The sequence below is a fragment of the Pleurodeles waltl genome, chromosome 3_1 (genome assembly GCF_031143425.1).
Source record: "Pleurodeles waltl isolate 20211129_DDA chromosome 3_1, aPleWal1.hap1.20221129, whole genome shotgun sequence".
In the NCBI taxonomy this organism is placed as follows: domain Eukaryota; kingdom Metazoa; phylum Chordata; class Amphibia; order Caudata; family Salamandridae; genus Pleurodeles; species Pleurodeles waltl.
This window is the reverse complement of record NC_090440.1, coordinates 585,618,491-585,645,513: the sequence shown is the minus strand read 5'-3', so window position 1 is coordinate 585,645,513 and position 27,023 is coordinate 585,618,491. Positions and strand designations below refer to the sequence as shown.

The window sequence follows — 27,023 nt, the reverse complement described above, 5'->3', positions numbered from 1 at the left end:
GACCCAGTCTGACGCTGCTATTCAAACCAGACCTAAAACACAAGCATGTATTGCACCTGTCATATAAACAGCCACTGAACGTTCCCACTGCCCACCCCCTTGTGTGTTCACTGCTTTGTATGAACCATGCACCCATTAAAAGATGCATCGGAACTCGAAGAGAGGGTTGGACAAACGTCTTCATGGTCAATTACGCCACACGGACGTTGCTGCTGAAAAGTAGGTATTTGTAACATATTTGTAACAAAATCAGGTATTTGTAACATATTCCAAAGCGACTATTTTTGGACAATGTTAGACTTTGTTTAAAAACGAGTTAGTGTTAGAAAGACATAGGAGAGGCAGTGAAGGAAGTGAGGTCTGAGACTGTGGGTGGAGTGGCATCTGCTACACCGGCAGTGTAGAGTTACAGCGTCTTCATGTGTCTAACCCAACTCGAGGCACTTCATGTATTAATAACTCTGCCTTTGCCAAAGACTCCTCCACCATAGCCCCCTTTGCGTTTTCCACCCCCACTGTGCTTCTAAAAGTGCACAAGGAGCTGGGGCCGTGTGGCGGTGCCTTCAGGGCTGGACCGGTAACACACAGAACCTTTCATAGCCTCGAGAAGAGGCCCCCATGTACTCTGAAAACTGCGAAAAAGCTGCTATTTGATTAGATTTTGCATGGCACGAACCTCCTGTCAGAAGGTGAGGTAAAAGGTTAAGAGCTGAGGCGGAATGATTTCTCCTCACGCCAAGTCCATGAACGTCAATTAAAAAATGCTAGGGGCTCCGTTTTCTTCATCTTACTACCCCTCATTATCGCTTTCACTCGAGTTCAGTTCCATGGTTCTATTTTGACTCAACTCATTGATTTTTAAATATCTCTGCAGCTTTGCCAGTATTCATGTCGTTTTGCATTAATTCTTCTAGTCTCCGATAACATACAAGTATTATGCTGATTTTAGTTGCCATCTCTGCTTTGTAAAGTTAGTGGTCTTCCTGGAGAATGGATTTCAACAGTTCAGTGCATTATCATAAATTCGCAAACATTGACAGTGTTAGATTTTGTTTAAAAATTAGTTAGTGTCAGGAAACACATTTTGCAGAGACACCACCCTAAGTCCTGAGGGAGCTTTCTTCCCGCCAAGAGTTTTTGGTGATGCCACGGGTGCCTGGCACCACCTACCAGGCTTGTACTGTAGTGGCTGTAGTGGCTGGTCTTTGATAGTTCACTTTCGAGTGATTTTGTCTTCCTTTTATTCGGCCTCTGTGAGAAAGTAGCCTCTTTCTAGCCTTGTTACCCCCACTTTTGGCCTGTTTGTGAGTGTATGCCAGGCTGTCTCACTGGGACCCTGCTAGCCAGGGCCCAGTGCTCATAGTGAAAACCCTATGTTTTCAGTATGTTTGTTATGTGTCACTGGGACCCTGCTAGTCAGGACCCCAGTGCTCATAAGTTTGTGGCCTATATGTGTGTGTTCCCTGTGTAGTGCCTAACTGTTTCAATGAGGCTCTGCTAACCAGAACCTCAGTGGTTATGCTCTCTCTTTACAAATTGTCACTAACAGGCTAGTGACCAATTTTACCAATTTACATTGGCTTACTGGAACACCCTTATAACTCCCTAGTATATGGTACTGAGGTACCCAGGGTATTGGGGTTCCAGGAGATCCCTATGGGCTGCAGCATTTCTTTTGCCACCCATAGGGAGCTCTGACAATTCTTACACAGGCCTGCCACTGCAGCCTGAGTGAAATAACGTCCACGTTATTTCACAGCCATTTTACACTGCACTTAAGTAACTTATAAGGCACCTATATGTCTAACCTTTACCTGGTAAAGGTTAGGTGCAAAGTTACTTAGTGTGAGGGCACCCTGGCACTAGCCAAGATGCCCCCACATTGTTCAGGGCCAATTCCCCGGACTTTGTGAGTGCGGGGACACCATTACACGCGTGCACTACATATAGGTCACTACCTATATGTAGCTTCACAATGGTAACTCCGAATATGGCCATGTAACATGTCTATGATCATGGAATTGCCCCCTCTATGCCATCCTGGCATAGTTGGCACAATCCCATGATCCCAGTGGTCTGTAGCACAGACCCTGGTACTGCCAAACTGCCCTTCCTGGGGTTTCACTGCAGCTGCTGCCAACCCCTCAGACAGGCATCTGCCCTCCTGGGGTCCAGCCAGGCCTGGCCCAGGATGGCAGAACAAAGAACTTCCTCTGAGAGAGGGTGTGACACCCTCTTCCTTTGGAAAATGGTGTGAAGGCAGGGGAGGAGTAGCCTCCCCCAGCCTCTGGAAATGCTTTCTTGGGCACAGATGTGCCCAATTCTGCATAAGCCAGTCTACACCGGTTCAGGGGACCCCTTAGCCCTGCTCTGGCGCGAAACTGGACAAAGGAAACGGGAGTGACCACTCCCCTGACCTGCACCTCCCCTGGGAGGTGTCCAGAGCTCCTCCAGTGTGCTCCAGACCTCTGCCATCTTGGAAACAGAGGTGCTGCTGGCACACTGGACTGCTCTGAGTGGCCAGTGCCACCAGGTGACGTCAGAGACTCCTTCTGATAGGCTCCTTCAGGTGTTGCTAGCCTATCCTCTCTCCTAGGTAGCCAAACCCTCTTTTCTGGCTATTTAGGGTCTCTGTCTCTGGGGAAACTTTAGATAACGAATGCAAGAGCTCATCCGAGTTCCTCTGCATCTCTCTCTTCACCTTCTGCCAAGGAATCGACTGCTGACCGCGCTGGAAGCCTGCAAACCTGCAACATAGTAGCAAAGACGACTACTGCAACTCTGTAATGCTGATCCTGCCGCCTGCTCGACTGTTTTCCTGCTTGTGCATGCTGTGGGGGTAGTCTGCCTCCTCTCTGCACCAGAAGCTCCGAAGAAATCTCCCGTGGGTCGACGGAATCTTCCCCCTGCAACCGCAGGCACCAAAAAGCTGCATTACCGGTCCCTTGGGTCTCCTCTCAGCACGACGAGCGAGGTCCCTCGAATCCAGCAACTCTGTCCAAGTGACCCCCACAGTCCAGCGACTCTTCAGTCCAAGTTTGGTGGAGGTAAGTCCTTGCCTCACCTCGCTGGGCTGCATTGTTGGGAACCGTGACTTTTGCAGCTACTCCGGCCCCTGTGCACTTCCGGCGGAAATCCTTTGTGCACAGCCAAGCCTGGGTCCACGGCACTCTAACCTGCATTGCACGACTTTCTAAGTTGGTCTCCGGCGACGTGGGACTCCTTTGTGCGACTTCGGGTGAGCACCGTTTCACGCATCCTCGTAGTGCCTGTTTCTGGCACTCCTCCGGGAGCTACCTGCTGCTGAGAGGGCTCCTTGTCTTGCTCGACGTCCCCTCTCTCTCCTGGTCCAATTTGCGACCTCCTGGTCCCTCCAGGGCCACAGCAGCGTCCAAAAACGCTAACCGCACGATTTGCAGCTAGCAAGGCTTGTTGGCGTTCTTTTGGCGGGAAAACACTTCTGCACGACTCTCCACGGCGAGAGGGATCCGTCCACCAAAGGGGAAGTCTCTAGCCCTTTTCGTTCCTGCAGAAACCTCAGTTTCTTCTGTCCAGTAGAAGCTTCTTTGCATCCACAGCTGGCATTTCCTGGGCATATGCCCATCTCCGACTTGCTTGTGACTTTTGAACTTGGTCCCCTTGTTCCACAGGTACCCTAGACTGGAAATCCACAGTTGTTGCATTGTTGGTTTGTGTCTTTCCTGCATTATTCCTCTAACACGACTTCTTTGTCTTTAGGGGAACTTCAGTGCACTTTGCACTCACTTTTCAGGGTCTTGGGGAGGGTTATTTTTCTAACTCTCACTATTTTCTAATAGTCCCAGCGACCCTCTACAAGGTCACATAGGTTTGGGGTCCATTCGTGGTTCGCATTCCACTTTTGGAGTATATGGTTTGTGTTGCCCCTATCCCTATGTTTCCCCATTGCATCCTATTGTAACTATACATTGTTTGCACTGTTTTCTAAGACTATACTGCATATTTTTGCTATTGTGTATATATATCTTGTGTATATTTCCTATCCTCTCACTGAGGGTACACTCTAAGATACTTTGGCATATTCTCATAAAAATAAAGTACCTTTATTTTTAGTATAACTGTGTATTGTGTTTTCTTATGATATTGTGCATATGACACTAAGTGGTACTGTAGTAGCTTCACACGTCTCCTAGTTCAGCCTAAGCTGCTCTGCTAAGATACCATTATCTATCAGCCTAAGCTGCTAGACACCCTATACACTAATAAGGGATAACTGGGCCTGGTGCAAGGTGCAAGTACCCCTTGGTACTCACTACAAGCCAGTCCAGCCTCCTACAGCCTCTGCCCCGCTATTTTCTTATTTCTCGCACAGAAGACTACCAGGTCTCTTTCTATATTCATGCGTGTCTAATTGTCTCCTCCGTCTTTCATTGTATTTCTGACTCTTTTTTCAATCTCTGGTCACTGTCTCTTTTTGTGTTATTACCTTCTCTAGTCTCCTCGACTATTTAGCACTCCATCTCTCTTTCCTCTCCATGTCCCTTCTCTCTATCTACTTATCTATTTCTCCCTCACTGAATCTTTCACCTAAAACAAAAATGTGAGCTTCGATTTTCTGTCTCTATTTCCACAAAGTCTCTCTTAACTTTTGGCTGGATTTTGGCCCGGACATGTTGCTTTTACACCTCAGTCAGATTTTGGTTCACCCAGGCCATGAGCACCCACTCCAGAGCACTGTGACTTTAGAATGAAAAATATTTGGGGCTAATTAGCTAGGTGGTCTCTCTAATTTGTTTGAAATTGATGCAATCGTGACTGGGAACCAGAACACGTTTCTTCTACAGGGACTGGAAGGAGGAAGAGAGGGAGTGCCACTCCTTCTCCCCATCTATCTCTGCATTTCTCCCTTCCACCATACCTCCACTCCTTCCAATGCAAAAACTCGTATTCATGAACTTCTTTTCAAAGGAGTCATAAATACCAGTTAAAATATATATTTTTTAAAACACATTCCAGCAAAGTTTGCATTAGACACAATCAGCGTATTTCTAAAAACATAACATTTGAAAGCACTGTAAACATTTAAACAAAATCTTTTTGGACATTTTGTGACCGCCTATTACTCTGCTTACAACCTGTGCTATATTGTATGTCTTTCATTCTCTAAAATAATGACTTACTTATTCACAGTGCTTTGTTATATAGATGTAACCCACTTAACACTACAAATACACGTCACTATTTCCCCGGTGCCCTGATCAGATTTAAATTAGTGACCCACTTTTTGCACCCACAGAGATCTCAAGTGATCCCATTAAACAACCGAGCAGTCCTACAAGAAATATACATTTCCCACCGATACATTTGAGTTACATTTAGGGTATAGGTGAAAGGCCAACAAAAAACATTAGAGTATTTTTGTAAGCCACGTTTTTAACCCCGCACCGACACTCGCTGAGCGTGCTCACAATGTGTCCAGCATCACAGTTCCCATACTTTTCTTTAAGCACTGCAACTGATGGAGGAGATCCGGGTTTCTGTGATGTATCAGTCACCCATACATATAGTCATCATCCACCCACTCATTACTTCTACTCGTCACTCATCACATACTCCTCTAACTTGCTTATCAGTTGTTTACTCGCTTGCCAATCAACGTATGTGTTAACTTACACACAGGCTCCCTTGCCCACTCCCTGTCCTGACTCATGAAAAGGCACTAGGATATTCAGTATTCTTTTATTATCACTGTGTACTGTTTTATCGTTCTCGTTTGCTGTGGTTACACAGTTTGTGTGTTACACTCCTGTAGCAATAGGCCCTTGGTGAGTGTAAGTGGTGGGGTTGGCCGTGTGTTTCCCCACCCTCTACCAATTGTCCAGAGTAACATCTTGGGTGTATTGTAGTTTGGCGTCCTAGTACCTGGGAGGTTTTCCCATGTGCCTTCTAGTATCTGCACTTTTATTGTTCGGAACAGTGCATCCATGAAGTAAAGGTGCACAAAAGGTAAGCCTATCTGTACACCATGCAGAGCCAAGTCTCTGGATCCTTTGCTACCACCTTAAGTTACTCATTCATGGAACTTCTTAAATACAATCTTGAGCAATTAATTTGTGCCGGTCTATAACATCACTGTCACTAGAACTGTAATGCGTCCATTGCTATCATTTCTCCATCTGAAGTTGTTTCATTCTGTGTGTTCTAGTCAGCGTCTGCTCTCTTGCCAGTGATTAACACCAAAACTTGATTTCGGAGCTTATCATGGACATGATCTTTATTACGGAAACATGCTGTGAAATACATCATGTTGACACCACCAGAAAATTGGTGGTGTTTTAATGAGCACTTACTTAATGAAACACTCACTCCAGTTGTGATGAGTGGTTCTGAAGCCCTTGTTAGGTCGAGCCTCGGCAGTGCGCATGTGCTGTCTGCAAGACCTGCTGTAGTCAGTGAAAGGACTTTGATCCTGCCTACTACTTACCATAGGTTGACTGCGGTGTTGCTCTTTTTTGCTGCCTCCAAACTGGTTTGTAGAGCCGACACGTCACTTTCGTTCTTGGCTGAAGATCACCGACCAAGTACAGTTTCCTTACACTCTTCTTTACGCTGTGGTTTGGGGGAACTCTCTTTTAAATTGTTTCCTGCCTTGGCTCGTGTTGTGATGTACAAATTTCTGCCCCTATTTTCCAAAAGTGCTTTCCTTTCTCAACGCTCGTTTGCAAGCATTCGGCATTTGTCATTTTGTTCCCGTTTTGTCATGGTTTGCTAACAATTACAACGTATTCATTTTTTTTTTTTAGGCACGGGCGAACCAATACAGAGACTCGAACTCTGCTTCCCAGTTCAAAAGTCGGCAGCTCTGGATGTTATGCCACATCCTCTCTCTAAATATTGCTGGCTTTATTTTGTTTGCAGTTCTAATATAGAGCGAAGAGGTAAGCTAATTCAACATCAGCTAAGCCAGTGCAATCTTACAATGAAATGTTACCATCCGCTGCATAGCGCACACATTCTCTCATTATAGCCTCACAGAGCTGTGCTCTGCACATTATGTCAGCTCACACCGAATGTCAGAGGTAAGCTAATTCAACCTCAGCTAAGCCAGTGCGGTTTTACAATTAAATGTTACTGTCCTTTGCATAGCACTCACATATTCTCAGTATAGCCTCACTGAGCTCATGGTGTCAGTTCACAAGGTGTGCTAGGGGTAAACTAGCTCAATCTCAGCTAAGCCAGCTACATATATGTTACCGTCCTTTGCATAGCGCTCACATGCTTTCAGTATAGCCCCATGGAGCTAAACTCTGCACATTATGTCAACTCACATGGCGTGTCAGGGTAAACCAGTTCCGCTGCTATGCCAAAGCAGTTCTTACAATGATATGTTACTGTCGTTTGCATAGCTCTCACATGTTCTCAGTATAGCCTCACAGAGCTATACTATGCACATTATGTCAGCTCTGTAGGAAAGTACCATCTTGCCTGGCATGTTACCCCCATTTTTCACTGTATATATGTTGTTTTAGTTGTATGTGTCACTGGGACCCTGCCAGCCAGGGCCCCAGTGCTCATAAGTGTGCCTGAATGTGTTACCTGTGTTATGACTAACTGTCTCACTGAGGCTCTGCTAACCAGAACCTCAGTGGCTATGCTCTCTCATTTCTTTCAAATTGTCACTGACAGGCTAGTGACCATTTTTACCAATTTACATTGGCTTACTGGAACACTCTTATAATTCCCTAGTATATGGTACTGAGGTACCCAGGGTATTGGGGTTCCAGGAGATCCCTATGGGCTGCAGCATTTCTTTTGCCACCCATAGGGAGCTCTGACAATTCTTACACAGGCCTGCCACTGCAGCCTGAGTGAAATAACGTCCACGTTATTTCACAGCCATTTTACACTGCACTTAAGTAACTTATAAGTCACCTATATGTCTAACCTTTACCTGGTAAAGGTTGGGTGCTAAGTTACTTAGTGTGTGGGCACCCTGGCACTAGCCAAGGTGCCCCCACATTGTTCAGGGCCAATTCCCCGGACTTTGTGAGTGCGGGGACACCATTACACGCGTGCACTACATATAGTATAGCTATATGTAGCTTCACAATGGTAACTCCGAATATGGCCATGTAACATGTCTATGATCATGGAATTGCCCCCTCTATGCCATCCTGGCATAGTTGGCACAATCCCATGATCCCAGTGGTCTGTAGCACAGACCCTGGTACTGCCAAACTGCCTTTCCCGGGGTTTCACTGCAGCTGCTGCCAGCCCCTCAGACAGGCTTCTGCCCTCCTGGGGTCCAGCCAGGCCTGGCCCAGGATGGCAGAACAAAGGACTTCCTATGAGAGAGGGTGTTACACCCTCTCCCTTTGGAAAATGGTGTGAAGGCAGGGGAGGAGTAGCCTCCCCCAGCCTCTGGAAATGCTTTCATGGGCCCACATGGTGCCCATTTCTGCATAAGCCAGTCTACACCGGTTCAGGGACCCCTTAGCCCTGCTCTGGCGCGAAACTGGACAAAAGAAAGGGGAGTGACCACTCCCCTGACCTGTACCTCCCCTGGGAGGTGCCCAGAGCTCCTCCAGTGTGCTCCAGACCTCTGCCATCTTGGAAACAGAGGTGCTGCTGGCACACTGGACTGCTCTGAGTGGCCAGTGCCATCAGGTGACGTCAGAGACTCCTTCTGATAGTCTCCTTCAGGTGTTGCTAGCCTATCTTCTCTCCTAAGTAGCCAAACCCTCTTTTCTGGCTATTTAGGGTCTCTGCTTTGGGGATTTCCTTAGATAACGAATGCAAGAGCTCATCCGAGTTCCTCTGCATCTCTCTCTTCACCTTCTGCCAAGGAATCGACTGCTGACCGTGCTGGAAGCCTGCAAAACTGCAACAAAGTAGCAAAGACGACTACTGCAACTCTGTAACGCTGATCCTGCCACCTTCTCGACTGTTTTCCTGGTGGTGCACGCTGTGGGGGTAGTCTGCCTCCTCTCTGCACTAGAAGCTCCAAAGAAATCTCCCGTGGGTCGACGGAATCGTCCCCCTGCAACCGCAGGCACCAAAGAACTGCATCACCGGTACCCTGGGTCTCCTCTCAGCACGACGAGCGAGGTCCCTTGAATCCAGCAACTCTGTCCAAGTGACTCCCACAGTCCAGTGACTCTTCAGTCCAAGTTTGGTGGAGGTAAGTCCTTGCCTCCCCACGCCAGACTGCATTGCTGGGAACCGCGACTTTTGCAGCTACTCTGGCCTCCGTGCACTTCCGGCAGAAATCCTTTGTGCACAGTCCAGCCTGGGTCCACGGCACTCTAACCTGCATTGCACGACCTCCTAAGTTGTCCTCCGGCGACGTGGGACTCCTTTGTGCGACTTCGGGTGAGCACCGTTTCACTCCACTTCGTAGTGCCTGTTCCGGCACTTCTGCGGGTGCTGCCTGCTCTTGAGAGGGCTCCTTGTCTTGCTCGACGCCCCCTCTGTCCCCAGACGCAATTGGCGACATCCTGGTCCCTCCTGGGCCACAGCAGCATCAAAAAACCCTAACCGCACGATTTGCAGCTAGCAAGGCTTGTTGGCGGTCTTTCTTCAGGAAAACACTTCTGCACGACTCTCCACGGCGTGGGGGATCCGTCCTCCAAAGGGGAAGTTCCTAGCCCTTGTCGTTCCTGCAGAATCTTCAGCTTCTACTGTCCAGTAGCAGCTTCTTTGCACCCACAGCTGGCATTTCCTGGGCATCTGCCCATCTCCCACTTGCTTGTGACTTTTGGACTTGGTCCCCTTGTTCCACAGGTACCCTCGACTGGAAATCCATCGTTGTTGCATTGCTGATTTGTGTCTTTCCTGCAGAATTCCCCTATCACGACTTCTATGTCCTTTGGGGAACTTTAGTGCACTTTGCACTCACTTTTCAGGGTCTTGGGGTGGGCTATTTTTCTAACCCTTACTATTTTCTAATAGTCCCAGCGACCCTCTACAAGGTCACATAGGTTTGGGGTCCATTCGTGGTTCGCATTCCACTTTTGGAGTATATGGTTTGTGTTGCCCCTATCCCTATGTGTCTCCGTTGCATCCTATTGTAACTATACATTGTTTGCACTGTTTTCTAATACTATTACTGCATATTTTGGTATTGTGTACATATATCTTGTGTATATTTGATATCCTCATACTGAGGGTACTCACTGAGATACTTTTGGCATATTGTCATAAAATGAAAATGTCACTTACCCAGTGTACATCTGTTCGTGGCATCAGTCGCTGAGATTCACATGGTATGCATGAGCTCGCCATCTGGTGTTGGGTCGGAGTGTTACAAGTTGTTTTTCTTCGAAGAAGTGTTTTCGAGTCACGGGACCGAGTGACTCCACCTTCTGTGCTCATTGCGCATGGGCGTCGACTCCATCTTCGATTGTTTTCCCCGCAGAGGGTGAGGTAGGAGTTGTACTATAGTAATAGTGCCCGCGCAATGAAAAATGTAAGTATGTACCTATTAAAGGATTAAGTAATATATATACAAATGTACAAAATTGAAGGTAACTTCTGAACTGCTACAGGCTTCCGGGGAGGTGGGTGGGTCCATGTGAATCTCAGCGACTGATGCCACGAACAGATGTACACTGGGTAAGTGACATTTTCAGTTCGATGGCATCTGTCGCTGTAGATACACATGGTATGCATAGACTAGTAAGCAGTTAGTTCCCCATAAGCGGTGGTTTAGCCTGTAGGAGTAGAAGTTGTCTGAAATAGAGTTCTTAATACAGCTTGACCTACTGTAGCTTGTTGTGCGGATAGCACATCTATACAGTAGTGTTTGGTGAATGTGTGAGGCGTAGACCAAGTGGCTGCCTTACATATTTCTTGCATTGGGATGTTTCCTAAAAAGGCCATTGAAGCACCTTTTTTCCTTGTTGAATGTGCCCTGGGAGTAATGGGCAGTTGTCTTTTTGCTTTAAGGTAGCAGATTTGGATGCATTTAACTATCCATCTGGCTATACCTTGTTTTGATATTGGGTTACCTGCATGAGGTTTTTGGAATGCAATAAATAGCTGTTTAGTTTTTCTGATGTTCTTCGTTCTGTCAATGTAGTACATTAATGCTCTTTTGACATCTAATGTATGTAGTGCTCTTTCAGCCACAGAATCTGGCTGTGGGAAGAATACTGGTAATTCTACCGTTTGATTTAGATGGAATGGAGAAATAACTTTTGGTAAAAATTTTGGATTAGGTCGTAGGACGACCTTATTTTTATGTATTTGTATAAAAGGCTCTTGTGTTGTGAACGCTTGAATTTCACTTACTCTTCTTAGAGATGTAATGGCGATGAGAAAGGCAACTTTCCAGGTGAGGAATTGTATTCCGCAAGAGTGCATGGGTTCGAAGGGTGGGCCCATGAGTCTTGTTAGAACCACGTTTAGGTTCCATGAAGGAACAGGTGGTGTTCTTGGTGGTATAATTCTTTTAAGCCCTTCTATGAATGCTTTGATAACTGGTATCCTATACAAGGAAGTTGAATATGTAGTTTGCAGGTATGCAGATATTGCTGCAAGGTGTATTTTAATAGAAGAGAAGGCTAGCTTTGCTTTTTGTAAATTGAGCAAGTAATTTACTATATGTTTTGGAGTTGCCTCTAGTGGTTGTATCTGATTATGATGGCAGTACCAAACAAATCTTTTCCACTTACTTGCGTAGCAGTGTCTAGTGGATGGCCTTCTGGCCTGCTTTATGACTTCCATACACTCTTGGCTAAGTTGTAAGTGTCCGAATTCTAGGATTTCAGGAGCCAGATTGCTAGATTCAGCGATGCTGGGTCCGGGTGTCTGATCTGTTGGTTGTGTTGCGTTAACAGATCTGGTTTGTTGGGCAGTTTGATGTGTGGTACTACAGACAGATCTAGCAGTGTTGTGTACCAGGGTTGTCTTGCCCACGTTGGTGCTATTAAAATGAGTTTGAGTTTGTTTTGACTCAATTTGTTTACTAGGTAAGGAAGGAGAGGGAGAGGAGGAAAAGCGTAAGCAAATATTCCTGACCAGTTCATCCATAGGGCATTGCCTTGGGATTGCTTGTGTGGGTATCTGGACGCGAAGTTTTGGCATTTTGCGTTCTCTTTTGTTGCAAATAAGTCTATTTGTGGTGTTCCCCAGAGTGTGAAGTAGGTGTTTAGAATTTGTGGGTGGATTTCCCATTCGTGGACTTGCTGGTGATCTCGAGAGAGATTGTCTGCCAGCTGATTCTGGATCCCCGGAATAAACTGTGCTATTAGACCAATTTGATGGTGGATTGCCCACTTCCATATTTTTTGAGCTAACAAGCTTAACTGCGTTGAATGTGTTCCTCCTTGTTTGTTTAGATAATACATCGTTGTCATGTTGTCTGTTTTGACAAGGATGTATTTGTGGGTTATGATTGGTTGGAAAGCTTTTAGTGCTTGAAAAACTGCTAATAATTCTAGATGATTTATATGCAGTTTTGTTTGATGTATGTTCCATTGTCCTCTTATGTTGTGTTGATTGAGATGTGCTCCCCACCCTGTCATGGAAGCATCTGTTGTTATTACGTACTGTGGCACTGGGTCTTGGAAAGGCCGCCCTATGTTTAAATTTATACTGTTCCACCATAGAAGCGATAGGTAAGTTTGGCGGTCTAGCAACACCAGATCTAGAAGGTGACCCTGTGCTTGAGACCACTGTGAGGCTAGGCACTGTTGTAAGGGCCTCATGTGCAGTCTTGCGTTTGGGACAATGGCTATGCATGAGGACATCATGCCTAGGAGCTGTAGTATTGTTCTTGCTTGTATTGTTTTGTTTGGAGACATGTGTTGAATGACCCTGTTGAAATTGTGGATCCTTTGTGGAGTTGGCGTTGCTACTCCTTTTGTCGTGTCTATTATGGCTCCTAGATATTGCTGTACTTTGCTTGGCAGAATGTTTGATTTTGCAAAGTTGACGGTGAACCCTAAATTGTAGAGGGTTTGTATGACTTGATTTGTGTGGTTTGAGCATTGTGTGAGCGAACTGGTTTTGATTAGCCAGTCGTCTAGATACGGGAACACATGTATTTGCTGCCTTCTGATGTGTGCAGCGACTACTGCTAGGCACTTTGTGAATACTCTTGGAGCGGTTGTTAAACCAAAAGGCAATACTTTGAATTGGTAATGTATTCCTTTGAATACAAACCTTAGATATTTCCTGTGTGATTGATGGATTGGTATATGGAAATATGCGTCCTTGAGGTCTAGGGTTGTCATGTAGTCGTGTTTTCTGAGCAATGGTAACACTTCTTGTAGTGTGACCATGTGAAAGTGGTCTGATTTGATGAATGTGTTTACTACCCTGAGGTCTAGAATTGGTCTCAGTGTTTCGTCCTTTTTTGGTATCAAGAAGTACAGTGAATAAACTCCTGTGTTTATTTGTGTGCTTGGTACTAATTCTATTGCATTTTTTTGCAGTAGTGCTTGAACTTCTATCTCTAGAAGTTGTGAATGGTATTTTGATAAATTTTGTGATTTTGGTGGTATGTCTGGAGGGAATTGCATGAATTCTATGCAATAACCATGTTGGATAATTGCTAGGACCCATGTATCTGTAGTTATCTTGTCCCATGCTTCGTAATATTGATGTATCCTCCCCCCCACTGGTGTTGTGTGGGAGGGGTGAGTGACGTGTGAGTCACTGCTTGTTGGTAGTGGTTTTGGGGCTTTGAAATCTTCCTCTATTCCTAGGAAATTGCCCCCCTCTATACTGGCCCCGAAAACCTCCCCTGTACTGTCCCTGGTAGGTGGGCGGTGCGGACTGTGAGGTGCTAGCTTGTGTGGCCTGACCCCGAAACCCTCCTCTAAAAGGTGTTTTGCGGAAGGTGTTATAAGATCCTCTGCTCTGCGGGGAGTAGAGTGCGCCCATGGCCTTGGCAGTGTCAGTGTCCTTCTTGAGCTTTTCTATAGCTGTGTCGACCTCCGGACCGAACAGAAGTTTCTCGTTTACTGGCATGTTAAGCACTGCCTGCTGAATTTCTGGCTTGAATCCAGACGTTCTGAGCCATGCGTGCCTACGGATGGTAACCGACGTATTAATGGTTCTTGCGGCCGTGTCTGCTGCATCCATGGAGGAGCGTATTTGATTGTTGGAAATGTTTTGACCCTCCTCAACAACCTGTTTTGCTCTTTTTTGCAGATCTTTTGGGAGATGTTCAATGAGATGTTGCATCTCATCCCAGTGGGCTCTGTCGTATCGCGCTAGCAGCGCTTGTGAATTTGCGATGCGCCACTGGTTTGCTGCTTGGACAGCAACCCTCTTCCCGGCTGCATCGAACTTCCTACTTTCTTTATCTGGGGGAGGTGCATCCCCAGAAGTGTGTGAGTTTGCCCGTTTTCTGGCAGCCCCTACCACCACAGAGTCTGGTGGCAGCTGAGAGGTGATGAAGACAGGGTCCGTAGGAGGCGCCTTATACTTTTTGTCCACCCTAGGCGTCACTGCCCTACTTTTAACTGGCTCCTTGAAAATGTCCTTTGCATGGCGTAGCATGCCTGGGAGCATCGGCAGGCTTTGGTAGGAGCTGTGGGTTGAGGAGAGGGTGTTAAATAAAAAATCATCCTCTACTTGTTCCGAGTGTAGTTCCACATTATGGAATAGAGCTGCTCTAGCCACCACTTGTGAGTAGGCTGTGCTGTCTTCCGGTGGTGATGGCCTAGTTGGGTATGTGTCTGGGCTGTTATCAGACACTGGTGCGTCGTACAAGTCCCACGCATCCTGATCTTGGTCGTCGTGGCTCATGGCGGTGTGAGCTGGCGAATGTGACGGGGTGTAAGTTGGCGAAGCCGGAGTTACAGGTGGAGGCGAGGGAGGAGGTGTTACCTTTTGTGTTGTTTCTTGCTGAGGAGTAAACTGAAGCGTTCTCTTTCGTTTGACAGGTGGAAGGGTACTGATCTTCCCAGTCCCCTGCTGAATAAAGATACGCTTTTGCGTGTGATCCACGTCAGTGGATTGCAGTTCTTGTTCAAATCTATGTTTCTTCATTTGAGAAGACATAGAATGCTCTTCGGTATAGGAGCCAGAAACAGGGTCTGATGTTGCTTTTTTCGGCTCCGAAAGCCCTGTCGATTGTTTTTTCGGCTCCGAGGTAACCTTCCTCTTTTTCTGTGCCGAAAATTCTTGGCCTCTATGGTCTTCGGCGCCACTGTCTCGGCGTCGATCGGTGTCGACACCGAACTCTCGGTGTCGATGCTTCTGTTTAGCACTCTCTCGGTCCCGAGGAGGCTGCGTGCCGGTGTCTCGACCGAAGTCGGACGATCTCGACACTGAATGGGCCTTTTTCGGTGCCGATTGTTGGTCACCGAGAATTTGGGTGGAGCCATGGCCGGTTGGCAGTGGCGTCCCCTGGGCCTTCTTTCCTTTTTTAAGGTTTGATCTCGACGTCTTACTCACAGTTCTTGTAGAGTGTAGCTCGTCGGAGTCTGAATCCTGGATGGAAAAGGATTCCTCCTGTTCTTCTTCTGTCTCGAACTGTCGACGCTCTTTTGGCGTGGACGCCATCTGCAGTCTTCTCGCTCGACGGTCGCGCAGAGTTTTTCGGGACCGGAACGCCCGACAGGCCTCGCAGGATTCTTCACTGTGCTCGGGTGACAGGCACAGATTACAGACCGAGTGCAGGTCCGTATAAGGATATTTGTTGTGGCATTCGGGGCAGAATCGAAACGGGGTCCGATCCATCGGCGTTGTCCTCCACGCGGTCGGGCCGACTAGGCCCCGACGGGGTGCCGAAATCTACCCCGAAGGGCACCGAAGCGCTTCGATGTTCAACGCGTCGTCGTATGTGTCTATCTCTAACCGGATCGCAACGATACCGTCGAAAATCTTCCGTCTTCAGCTATCTTTCCGTTCCGAAACTCGGAGCGACATGAACACGTCCGAACCCGATGGCGGAAAGAAAACAATCGAAGATGGAGTCGACGCCCATGCGCAATGAGCACAGAAGGTGGAGTCACTCGGTCCCGTGACTCGAAAACACTTCTTCGAAGAAAAACAACTTGTAACACTCCGACCCAACACCAGATGGCGAGCTCATGCATACCATGTGTATCTACAGCGACAGATGCCATCGAACATAAAGTACCTTTATTTTTAGTATATCTGTGTATTGTGTTTTCTTATGATATTGTGCATATGACACTAGTGGTACTGTAGGAGCTTCACTCGTCTCCTAGTTCAGCCTAAGCTGCTCTGCTAAGCTACCATTATCTATCAGCCTATGCTGCTAGACACCCTATACACTAATAAGGGATAAATGGGCCTGGTGCAAGGTGTAAGTACCCCTTGGTACTCACTAGAAGCCAGTCCAGCCTCCTACAAGCTCACACTGTGTGTCGGGGTAAACTAGTTTAGCTGCTAAGCAAGTGCAGTTCTTACAATAAGTTACCGTCCTTTGCCCTCACATGCTCTCAGTACAGCCTCACGGAGCTGTGCTCTGCACATTACATCAGATTGCTCCCGGCTGATGCAGCCCATCATTTTTACATGAGTTTTGCAGAATATGAAACTCACATGGTTGTTTAATAAAGTGCGAACTATTGAGAGGCTCGTCTTTGCCACTTAACACACCTCTGGGCTCACAGTGTCTTATTGACTGAGCTGTGTGAGTTTGTATTAATGTACTGGGCTGGAGGTGTGTCCAGAGTTTTCTATTTCATTTGTTACTTCAGAACTGAGTGCAGGGCGCAGCTGGTAATAGTGCCACAGTGGAACCAACTGCGAAGGACCAACTGGACCCCAAAGATGCTACCAATCTTTTGCTGGAGACCACATTTTTACAGTTTACATTAAGGACAATGACCGTTTTGCTACATCACATCACTTCGAGAGGTTCCAAGCCCATTCAGAACCCTGTTCTGAACCATCTCCGGTCTCATGCATAACCTTTTTAATCCTGTGCGTTCCTGTATTTTCTGCAGGGCCCTGACATATACATCTGAACGTAGACACTAATTCCTGCTGCTCTTTTCACCTCCCACCTATGAATCAATATATTTTTCAGTTATGATGTTGTGTGTTGTGTCAAGGCCACTTTTACCGCCATTGGCCTTGTCTTTTGAAATACCATTAGTCATTACTAATTACTTTGAAAAAGACACCTCTCAGTTCCCGAGTTTCGCAGGCCGTACTTAAGGTATTTGAAATTTCAGATCACGATGTGCGCCACTGCAGAATTACTACGATTCAAATAGGCAGGACAAAGCTGGCTTACATCGAGTGCCCTAGCACATCATGCAGCGATCCCTGGTCCACACGTTAGTGCAAAACTCCGCCAGTATGAGGGTAAACTATAAAATCAAGACCACATTACTGACTGAGCCAGCAGACTCCGACTCTAGGTTCTGGCATCTCCATTTGAGCGCACTGTCTGATCTTGGGCCGGTCACCTTACTTCCATATGCCTCCGTTTTTTTAATCTGCAGAAATTCTTCAGAATTAACTAAATGCCATCTTAAGTTTATAGATGAACGAGACCTTTCTTTCGTATTACAGTCTACTTGCAAGCTCTTAAATAACATATCACAGTATTAACCAACTCATTAAGTTATCGTGGGCATCGAAAAGGTGTCTCCACGCTGCAGGAAATATAACTTGTAATCTGCGAGTTGTAAACGGATCACTACAGCAGGCATACAAAGGAGATAAGTTGTGCTTTTTCAATAGATGTTGTTTGTCAAGCCCCTAGAAGCCTAGATGGTAAAAATCACTTTTTGAATGAAAATACAATTTGATTATTCCCTGCTCAAGTATGCTCTGTGGTATCACTGTTCAGGGTCAGTGTGCGGGTGTTTCACACTGTAGTATACATCTTGGTACGTCCACGTACAAAGAGAAACACAGTGGCTCACATATCACTAACTGCAAACACTTCCATCTCAATTTTACTTTTAACAGTGAAATCCCAGATTACTGCCGACTGTGTTAGCCCTTTCCTAAAGTACCAGCCACACAATGTTTACTTCCAGTCAGTAACTTGGTTATTCTGTTCCTGCCCCCCACCACCTTCACTGAGTAAACTAATTCAATCACTTGCTCATACCCCTAATTAAACAGCTGATATTTTATCGGAATTTATGTGAAACTGTTTTACGTTTTTTTAAATTATTGTTTTCATACTGTAACACGAGCGAGATTACCTCTGATTAAAGCAGCTTAATTACCGCTGCTGCTACCGGCCTCATATACCACTGCTCATAGCTGCTCACGTTTACCAACCGGGAGCCTGGAACAGTAACTGCGGTCACGCGCTAGTAAGAGTCCTCTTGGGGGTCAGATAAAATGCGCACTGCAGGTTTCAACATGTACTTATTTGTTTTACTTTCACGGCGCACTGGCACTGAGCAGTGTTCTTCCTAAATACAAGTCGCTCCGGTCTTGTTTTTTGTGCTTTAACACGAACCAGCAGACATCTGATAAGATCTGCTTAAAAAACTGCTGCTGCTGGCCCCACACACCACTCCCACAGCCGCTCTTCAGCTTTCACCATTTACTTGTTTGTTGAACTTTCATGGGGGAATGGCACCGAGTGTAAAGAGCAGTGTTATTCACAATTAATAATAATTGTATTGCCTGTGAAAGTACTTCACAAAGTTGGAAACGAGGCAGCTTGGTGCTCATGTGTTCTGTTCAGGTGGAACTCTGGGCAGGTCATGTCCGGATCCATGACTGGAAGTTAGGTGTTTTGGAGTATTTGGGCCACATACCCGTTTATTTTTTATGTCTGTAGAGAATTTGGAACCCAGGTCCTGTCTGACGCTTTCTTCTTGATGGTGTGTAACCTTATGCGCCTTGGATTTCTATAAACTGTTTCCTGACATGGAGACGATCTGGTTATAAAAATGAACGGAGTTGAGGAAACAGCTTGTTAAATGTCCCCTTTTAGCTTCGTTGGCAGAGGGCATTTCTCTAGTGTTTAATTTAGCCAGATAAATCACTGTGATTTAAAGCTTTCCTTTCTTTCATTAAATGATTTTCATTTTATCAACCTACTAGGTTTTTCCCTTTAAGACTGTCCAAAAGCGTTTTACCTGTACGTCGTTTCATTTGAACGAACACTGAATGTTTAAAGAGTGCTTATGCCTAAAGCAGTCTTCACCACTGTGTGCATCCTGCTCACTATTCTTTATGGTACGGGCACGAGAGGAACTGGCTGTTTATCATTTACAACTAGCTTGGGTCCCAGGCATTTTTCCGTCTATAGGTCTCCCTCTATCTGCCTTGCAAGCACACAACCTAATAAGATGTGCCTGCATACAGGTGTTCTAAGTCAAAGGATGAGAACGTCAAAGGATGGCCCGGCCATGCATATTTAAGGCAGAATTTACCTTCCAATTAAAATCTGGGTGCGTTGTCACTACTCACCTGTAATAAGAAAACTACATCACAACTACTTACTTGGGTTGTGCTAAGAACCGATGTGCTAATTCGCCAGCCAGGACGTACAGTTTGCACACAGGCTGGTTTCAGAATGGTTATGCAATTTGCAATGTCATTTGTGCAATTTGCAATGTGTCCTGTTAGTACATAAGTGACCATCCAAATTGCAAATTTGTAGTTAGTTGCAAAAGGCCTGCCTATTGAATATTAAACAGGCAGGTCACACTGTCTGAAGCCCTGAGAATGCAGAGATGGTGTCCTACAAAGGACTTTAAACCACTCCCCTTGCATTTGCTTTCCCCTACGAGAAACATATATTAAATGGGCTAATGCTGCACTTTTTCTCTTTTTTTTAAAATAAAACGGTTTCCTATGGAAGTCCCACCAGTGGCTTCACAGTAAGGTTTCCAAAAAAGGAACTGTCCCCTTTTGTGAATCTGTTACTACCCCTTTCAGGTGTAGACAACATTTCATTGGTTTTCCTAATTGCAATTCAGATTTATTTGCAACCTCCCTTTTTACAAATCAGAAAGCCTTTATCGACTTTTGATAAGGGCTCAGTAGATGGCCCAATACTATTTTATGTATGCAAACTCTGTGCTTTGGAAAATCTCCAACCTCAAAATTGTGTAGTACATCTGGCCTTTAATAAGGGAGAATTTGTATGGGTGACCCTTCTAGTTTATTTCTCTCGTTACTCCTCCGTGGATGTTTTGGTCTTTTGGGGGGGGGGGGAATTTGTGTTAGCCAGCCAGCAATTCTGATGGTGGGGAGGTGAAAGTGGTATTCTATCGGAATTAGCATGGCAGATTTAAATTAGGATGTTAAACGGCAACATTTTTTTTTTTTGCTGCAGAGTGAGGAAAAAGGTAAATGGCAGTGCTTTAGTTGTACACAAGGCCACTGGAATTATGTGGCAGGATAAGACCAAATTATAAGGCAAGGTTAAGTCTAGTTATGCATTTGCTACGCCTATAGCTCTAACTCAAGCAAATACGGGACCTATTGCAGTGCAAATGCTTGTTCCTTTTGCTTTATTTAACTGCTGAGTGGTTTTCTTTCAGCATAAAGGCAGCTTTCTTGAGTCCAACAATCCAGTTGGCTCCAAAAGGCTTACCTTGTGAGGCACTGTAGACTGTGACTTCTTTGGTGTGAAGATAATCTTTTGAACACCAATTTGATAAAACAAGCATGTCCAGGAATGTAATCATTGAAGTCTGATTCATACTGTTCTCACTAACCATTTTAGTCTCTTCCAGTACAAAGGTGTCATCCTCCGATAAAAGCCTCAGTTCCAAGAGTGAAATGTCTTTGGCATGTGCCACAGTGCAGTGTGATCACCTTTGTTTTTTCATTGCCTTTAGGGCTCTAGGCAGGTAGGTTTTGCAGGCTCAGCACTATTTGAACTTATGTCCCTTGGGTAGGTATATACTGCAGAGCTTGTGTGAATCCTTCCTGGCCAACGTACTGTGCCAGTTAGGGCAAAATTGAAAGGACGTATTTTCCATCACTATCTACTTTGATACTACCAAACCAAGAGATCAAACTTGTTCTCCAAACATTTATTTTCCAATCCCTGGTTTCAAGGGCCCCCGCTTTCCAAAAATAAATACATATATATATCCTTTCAGTCTTCATCGAAGTCATGGTGGAAATTTAACGTCTTCCCCTAGTAATTCGTGTTGTGGAATTGTCTGCATTCTTTGTGCCTATCCTTCCGTCTCCAAACTTGCTCTTTAAGGCTCCTCGGCCATCCTTTTCTTGATGTCTTTTGATGCTACTTCTACACTTTTTCTGACGCAGAGCTTCTCCCTTCCTACTGATCCCAATAGCAGAAAAAAGTATCTGAATACAGTGACTAGGCACTGGAAGATTGTGGGTTTCATATCATAGTGAGTCATTTACACTCTGCCTGTGGTTGATGCTCCAGGAAAAAGTGGTACCTTTAGGCACAGTTTCAGAACCCAACCATTAGTTGGGTCAATACAGCATGGCAGTCGAATGATTCAAACTGTAGACGTTTGTTCTTTGCCCCCAAACCTATGTGCATAGGCTATATGCATTGCCCTGCACTATATCATCTTTGTACTCCATCCCCACAACAAATAAATGGCCCTACTATTAGAACCAAAAAGTGTTCTATACTGTACTGACTCAAATCCAGTTAAATAAAAGGTACAATAATGAACGTGTTTGTTTTTTTACATTGACACAGTTCACCCAAATCTATTGAACACTTGAAAGAAGATATACTTTATGGAACTAGAAAACATCTATAGGAATGGCAAATGTCATCATGTAATGGTTTGACCAGGTCAGAGTGCTCCACTTTCCATCAAGGTTATTTTCACGTACCGTTTCATGGCTTGAGAATTTACTGGACACATGAAAATTAATCAGATTTTCGCCCACTATAATGTAAGACACTCCATACCCATCATCGGCAACCTAAAGAAACAGAAGGGCAATTGTCAATAAAATGTTTGTAGTATCATTTGTTTTGGTGCACATGCAGTTAATTTCCATGCCTGAATATCACCCCTTTTCTGCAAATGAATTTAAGGCCTGTGAAAGATATTAATTAAAGAACGCTGACACATAAGCTTCACCTAGGTGAGGAATGAAAACATCATTTACGTGTAACAATGGTTTGCAGCCTGTTGTGCTTTAGATTCCCATGTTGTGAACAATCCTGCCATCTAGAGTTGGGCTCAGACGTTGCAAGAAGAGGCTTAGAGGTGACTCCTAAAACCTTCTCTGAACCCATAATACACCAGGACACAGACGCCACCTGAGATTTTGCTGTTATAATTAAAGGTGAACTATGAAACAACTTGTTAGCCAGAGAAGAGCTTACATCAGGGGTGGTGGAGAGGGTGCACATGACTCAGTCTACACAATAACAGGCCATAAACCAATTGTTACAGGTAAGCAATGTTTTCCATTTGCAGAATTGGTTGTGGTAGAACACATGCTGTGCATAGTTTGAAGAACAGTACCCAATATCCAATATCTAATACAATGGCTTTATATATATATATATATATATATATATATATATATATATATATCCAAGCCCAACACTAGATGGCAGACGTATGCAAAGCATGTGTATCTCTGCAGCTACTCATGCCATCGAACATATATGGAAAATGTCACTTACCCAGTGTACATCTGTTCGTGGCATGAGTCGCTGCAGATTCACATGCTGTGCACAGTCCGCCGTCTGGTGTTGGGCTCGGAGTGTTACAAGTTGTTTTTCTTCGAAGAAGTCTTTTCGAGTCACGAGACCGAGGGACTCCTCCCACTTCGATTCCATTGCGCATGGGCGTCGACTCCATCTTAGATTGTTTTCCCCGCAGAGGGTGAGGTAGGAGTTGTGTATGTTAGTAATAGTGCCCATGCAATGGAATGAATACGTATGTACATAATAAAGGTTAAAGTAATATATTTACAAATGTACAAATGTTGAAGATCTACTTCTAAACGGCTACAGGCTCCCGGGGAGGCGGGTGGGCGCATGTGAATCTGCAGCGACTCATGCCACGAACAGATGTACACTGGGTAAGTGACATTTTGAGTTCGATGGCATGTGTAGCTGCAGATACACATGCTGTGCACCGACTAGTAAGCAGTTATCTCCCCAAAAGCGGTGGTTCAGCCTGTAGGAGTTGAAGTAGTTTGAAATAATGTTCTTAGTACAGCCTGACCTACTGTGGCTTGTTGTGCAGTTAACACATCTACACAGTAGTGCTTGGTAAACGTATGAGGCATAGACCATGTTGCTGCCTTACATATTTCGTTCATTGGAATATTTCCTAGAAAGGCCATGGTAGCCCCTTTCTGTCTGGTTGAGTGTGCCTTTGGTGTAATAGGCAGCTCTCTCTTTGCTTTAAGATAGCAGGTTTGAACACACTTTACTATCCACCTAGCAATGCCTTGTTTTGAAATTGGATTTCCTGTATGAGGTTTTTGAAAGGCAATAAATAGTTGTTTTGTTTTTCTAATTAGTTTCGTTCTGTCAATGTAGTACATTAGTGCTCTTTTGATGTCTAATGTATGTAGTGCTCTTTCAGCTACAGAATCTGGTTGTGGGAAGAACACTGGTAATTCTACTGTTTGATTTAAGTGGAACGGTGAGATAACCTTTGGTAAAAATTTAGGATTTGTTCTTAGAACTACTTTATTTTTATGTATCTGAATAAATGGTTCTTGTATGGTAAATGCTTGAATCTCGCTCACTCTTCTTAGAGATGTGATGGCAATCAAAAATGCAACTTTCCACGTTAAGTATTGCATTTCACAAGAATGCACGGGCTCGAAAGGTGGACCCATGAGTCTTGTTCAGACAATGTTGAGGTTCCATGAAGGAACAGCTGGTGTTCTTGGTGGTATGATTCTATTTAAGCCTTCCATAAACGCTTTAATGACTGGTATTCTAAATAGTGAAGTTGAATGAGTAATTTGTAGGTAAGCTGATATTGCGGTGAGATGTATTTTTATGGAAGAGAAAGCTAGATTTGATTTTTGCAAATGTAGTAAATATCCTACTATATCCTTTGGAGATGCGTGTAATGGCTGAATTTGATTATTCTGGCAGTAATACACAAATCTTTTCCACTTGTTTGCGTAGCAGTGTCTAGTGGTAGGTTTCCTAGCTTGTTTTATGACCTCCATACATTCTTGTGTGAGGTGCAAGTGTCCGAATTCTAGGATTTCAGGAGCCAAATTGCTAGATTCAAAGATGCTGGATTTGGATGTCTGATCTGTTGTTTGTGTTGTGTTAACAGATCTGGTTTGTTGGGTAGTTTGACATGAGGTACTACTGACAGGTCTAGTAGTGTCGTGTACCAAGGTTGCCTCGCCCATGTTGGTGCTATTAGTATGAGTTTGAGTTTGTTTTGACTCAACCTGTTTACTACATATGGAATTAGAGGGAGAGGGGGAAAAGCGTATGCAAAGATCCCTGACCAGTTCATCCATAGAGCATTGCCTTGGGATTGATCTTGTGGGTACCTGGATGCAAAGTTTTGGCATTTTGAGTTTTCCTTTGTTGCAAATAGATCTATTTGAGGTGTTCCCCAAATTTGAAAGTAATTGTTTAGTATTTGGGGGTGAATTTCCCATTCGTGGGTTTGTTGGTGATCTCGAGAGAGATTGTCTGCCAACTGGTTCTGAATCCCTGGAATAAATTGTGCTATTAGGCGAATGTGGTTGTGAATCGCCCAATGACATATTTTCTGTGTTAGGAGGCACAACTGTGTTGAGTGTGTCCCTCCTTGTTTGTTTAGATAATACATTGTTGTCATGTTGTCTGTTTTGACAAGAATGTATTTTTGGGTTATTATGGGTTGAAATGCTTTCAGCGCTAGAAATACTGCTAACATTTCCAAGTTATTTATGTGAAACTGTCTCTGATGTATGTCCCATTGTCCTTGGATGCTGTGTTGATTGAGGTGTGCTCCCCACCCTGTCATGGAAGCATCTGTTGTTATGACGTATTGTGGCACTGGGTCTTGGAAAGGCCGCCCTCGGTTTAAATTTGTACTGTTCCACCATAGAAGCGAGATGTATGTTTGGTGGTCTATCAACACCAGATCTAGAAGTTGACCCTGTGCTTGTGACCATTGTGATGCTAGGCACTGTTGTAAGGGTCGCATGTGCAATCTTGCGTTTGGGACAATGGCTATGCATGAAGACATCATGCCTAGTAGTTTCATTACCATTCTGACTTGTATCTTTTGTGTTGGATACATGGCCTGTATTACTTTGTGAGATGTTTGAACCCGTTGTGGACTTGGAGTGGCAATCCCTTTTGTTGTGTTGATTGTCGCTCCTAAGTATTGCTGCGTTTGACACGGCAAAAGGTGTGACTTCGCGTAGTTGATGGAGAAACCTAGCCTGTGAAGGGTTTGTATGACATATTTTGTGTGCTGTGAACACTGTTTTAGCGTGTTGGTTTTGATTAACCAGTCGTCTAAGTACGAGAACACATGTATTTGCTGCCTTCTGATATGTGCAGCTACTACTGCCAGGCATTTTGTAAAAACTCTTGGCGCAGTTTTTATTCCGAATGGCAACACTATGAATTGGTAATGTATTCCTTGGAATACGAACCTTAGGTATTTCCTGTGTGAAGGATGTATTGGTATATGGAAATACGCATCTTTTAGATCTAATGTTGTCATGTAGTCTTGCTGTTTGAGCAGTGGGATTACGTCTTGTAATGTGACCATGTGAAAGTGGTCTGATTTTATGTAGGTATTTAGTGTTCTGAGATCTAGTATTGGTCTCAGAGTTTTGTCCTTTTTGGGTATTAGAAAGTACAGTGAGTAAACTCCTGTGTTTTTTTGTTGAATTGGTACTAATTCTATTGCGTCCTTTTGTAGCAATGCTTGAACTTCTAGTCCTAGAAGATCTATATGTTGTTTTGACATATTGTGTGTTTTTGGTGGGACCTTTGGAGGGAATTGGCGAAATTCTATGCAATAACCATGCTGGATAATTGCTAAGACCCATGTGTCTGTTGTTATTTCCTCCCAAAGTTTGTAAAATTGGCTTAGTCTTCCCCCCACAGGTGTTATGTGATGGGGTTGTGTGACCTGTGAGTCACTGCTTATTTTGAGGGGGTTTGGGGCCTTGGAATTTTCCTCTATTTTTTGGGAATTGGCCCCCTCTAAATTGCCCCCGAAAACCTCCCCTCTGATATTGACCCTGGTAGGTAGGCCTTGTTTGTGAGGTTGCGGTTTCTGTGGGTTGACCTCGAAACCCTCCCCTAAAAGGTGTTTTCCGAAATGTGCCTCTGCTCTGCGGGGAGTAGAGTGCGCCCATGGCTTTGGCTGTATCGGTGTCCTTTTTGAGTTTTTCGATGGCAGTGTCTACCTCCGGCCCAAACAATTGCTGTTCATTAAACGGCATATTGAGCACAGCCTACTGGATTTCCGGTTTGAACCCAGAAGTGCGCAGCCATGCGTGCCTTCGTATTGTGACTGCAGTGTTTATTGTCCTTGCAGCTGTATCTGCTGCATCCATGGAAGACCGTATCTGATTATTTGAGATACTTTGTCCCTCTTCCACCACCTGTTGCGCTCTTTTTTGGAACTCCTTGGGTAAGTGTACGATGAAATGTTGCATTTCATCCCAATGAGCCCTGTCGTATCTTGCCAAAAGTGCTTGTGAATTGGCAATACGCCACTGATTTGCTGCTTGTGCTGCAACTCTTTATCCCGCAGCATCAAATTTGCAGCTCTCCTTGTCTGGAGGTGGTGCGTCGCCTGAGGTATGAGAGTTGGCTCTCTTACGAGCTGCCCCCACAACTACTGAGTCTGGTGTCAGTTGTGTTGTAATATATATTGGATCTGTGGGCGGTGGCTTATATTTTTTCTCCACCCTTGGAGTTATGGCTCTGCCTTTAACTGGATCCTGAAAAATTTGTTTTGAATGTCTTAGCATTCCTGGGAGCATGGGAAGGCATTGATACTGGCTATGGGTGGAGGATAGGGTGTTAAAGAGAAAGTCATCCTCAATTGGTTCCGAATGTAAGGAGACATTGTGAAACTCGGCTGCCCTTGCGACCACCTGTGTATAGGATGTACTGTCCTCAGGTGGTGACGGTTTTGTAGGATAACAGTCTGGGCTATTGTCAGACACTG

General features: G+C 44.9%; 1 protein-coding gene across 3 annotated transcripts in view; it reads right to left on the bottom strand.

The window, feature by feature from the left end:
• Nucleotides 1-27,023, bottom strand: part of CPT1A (carnitine palmitoyltransferase 1A) — a 522,885-nt gene that overhangs the window by 25,780 nt on the left and 470,082 nt on the right. For all 3 annotated transcript variants that reach the window (XM_069223030.1, XM_069223032.1, XM_069223031.1), the window contains exon 18: nt 21,727-21,819. In XM_069223030.1, coding sequence (XP_069079131.1) covers nt 21,727-21,819 — 93 coding nt within the window. The remainder of the gene's footprint in view (nt 1-21,726; nt 21,820-27,023) is intronic.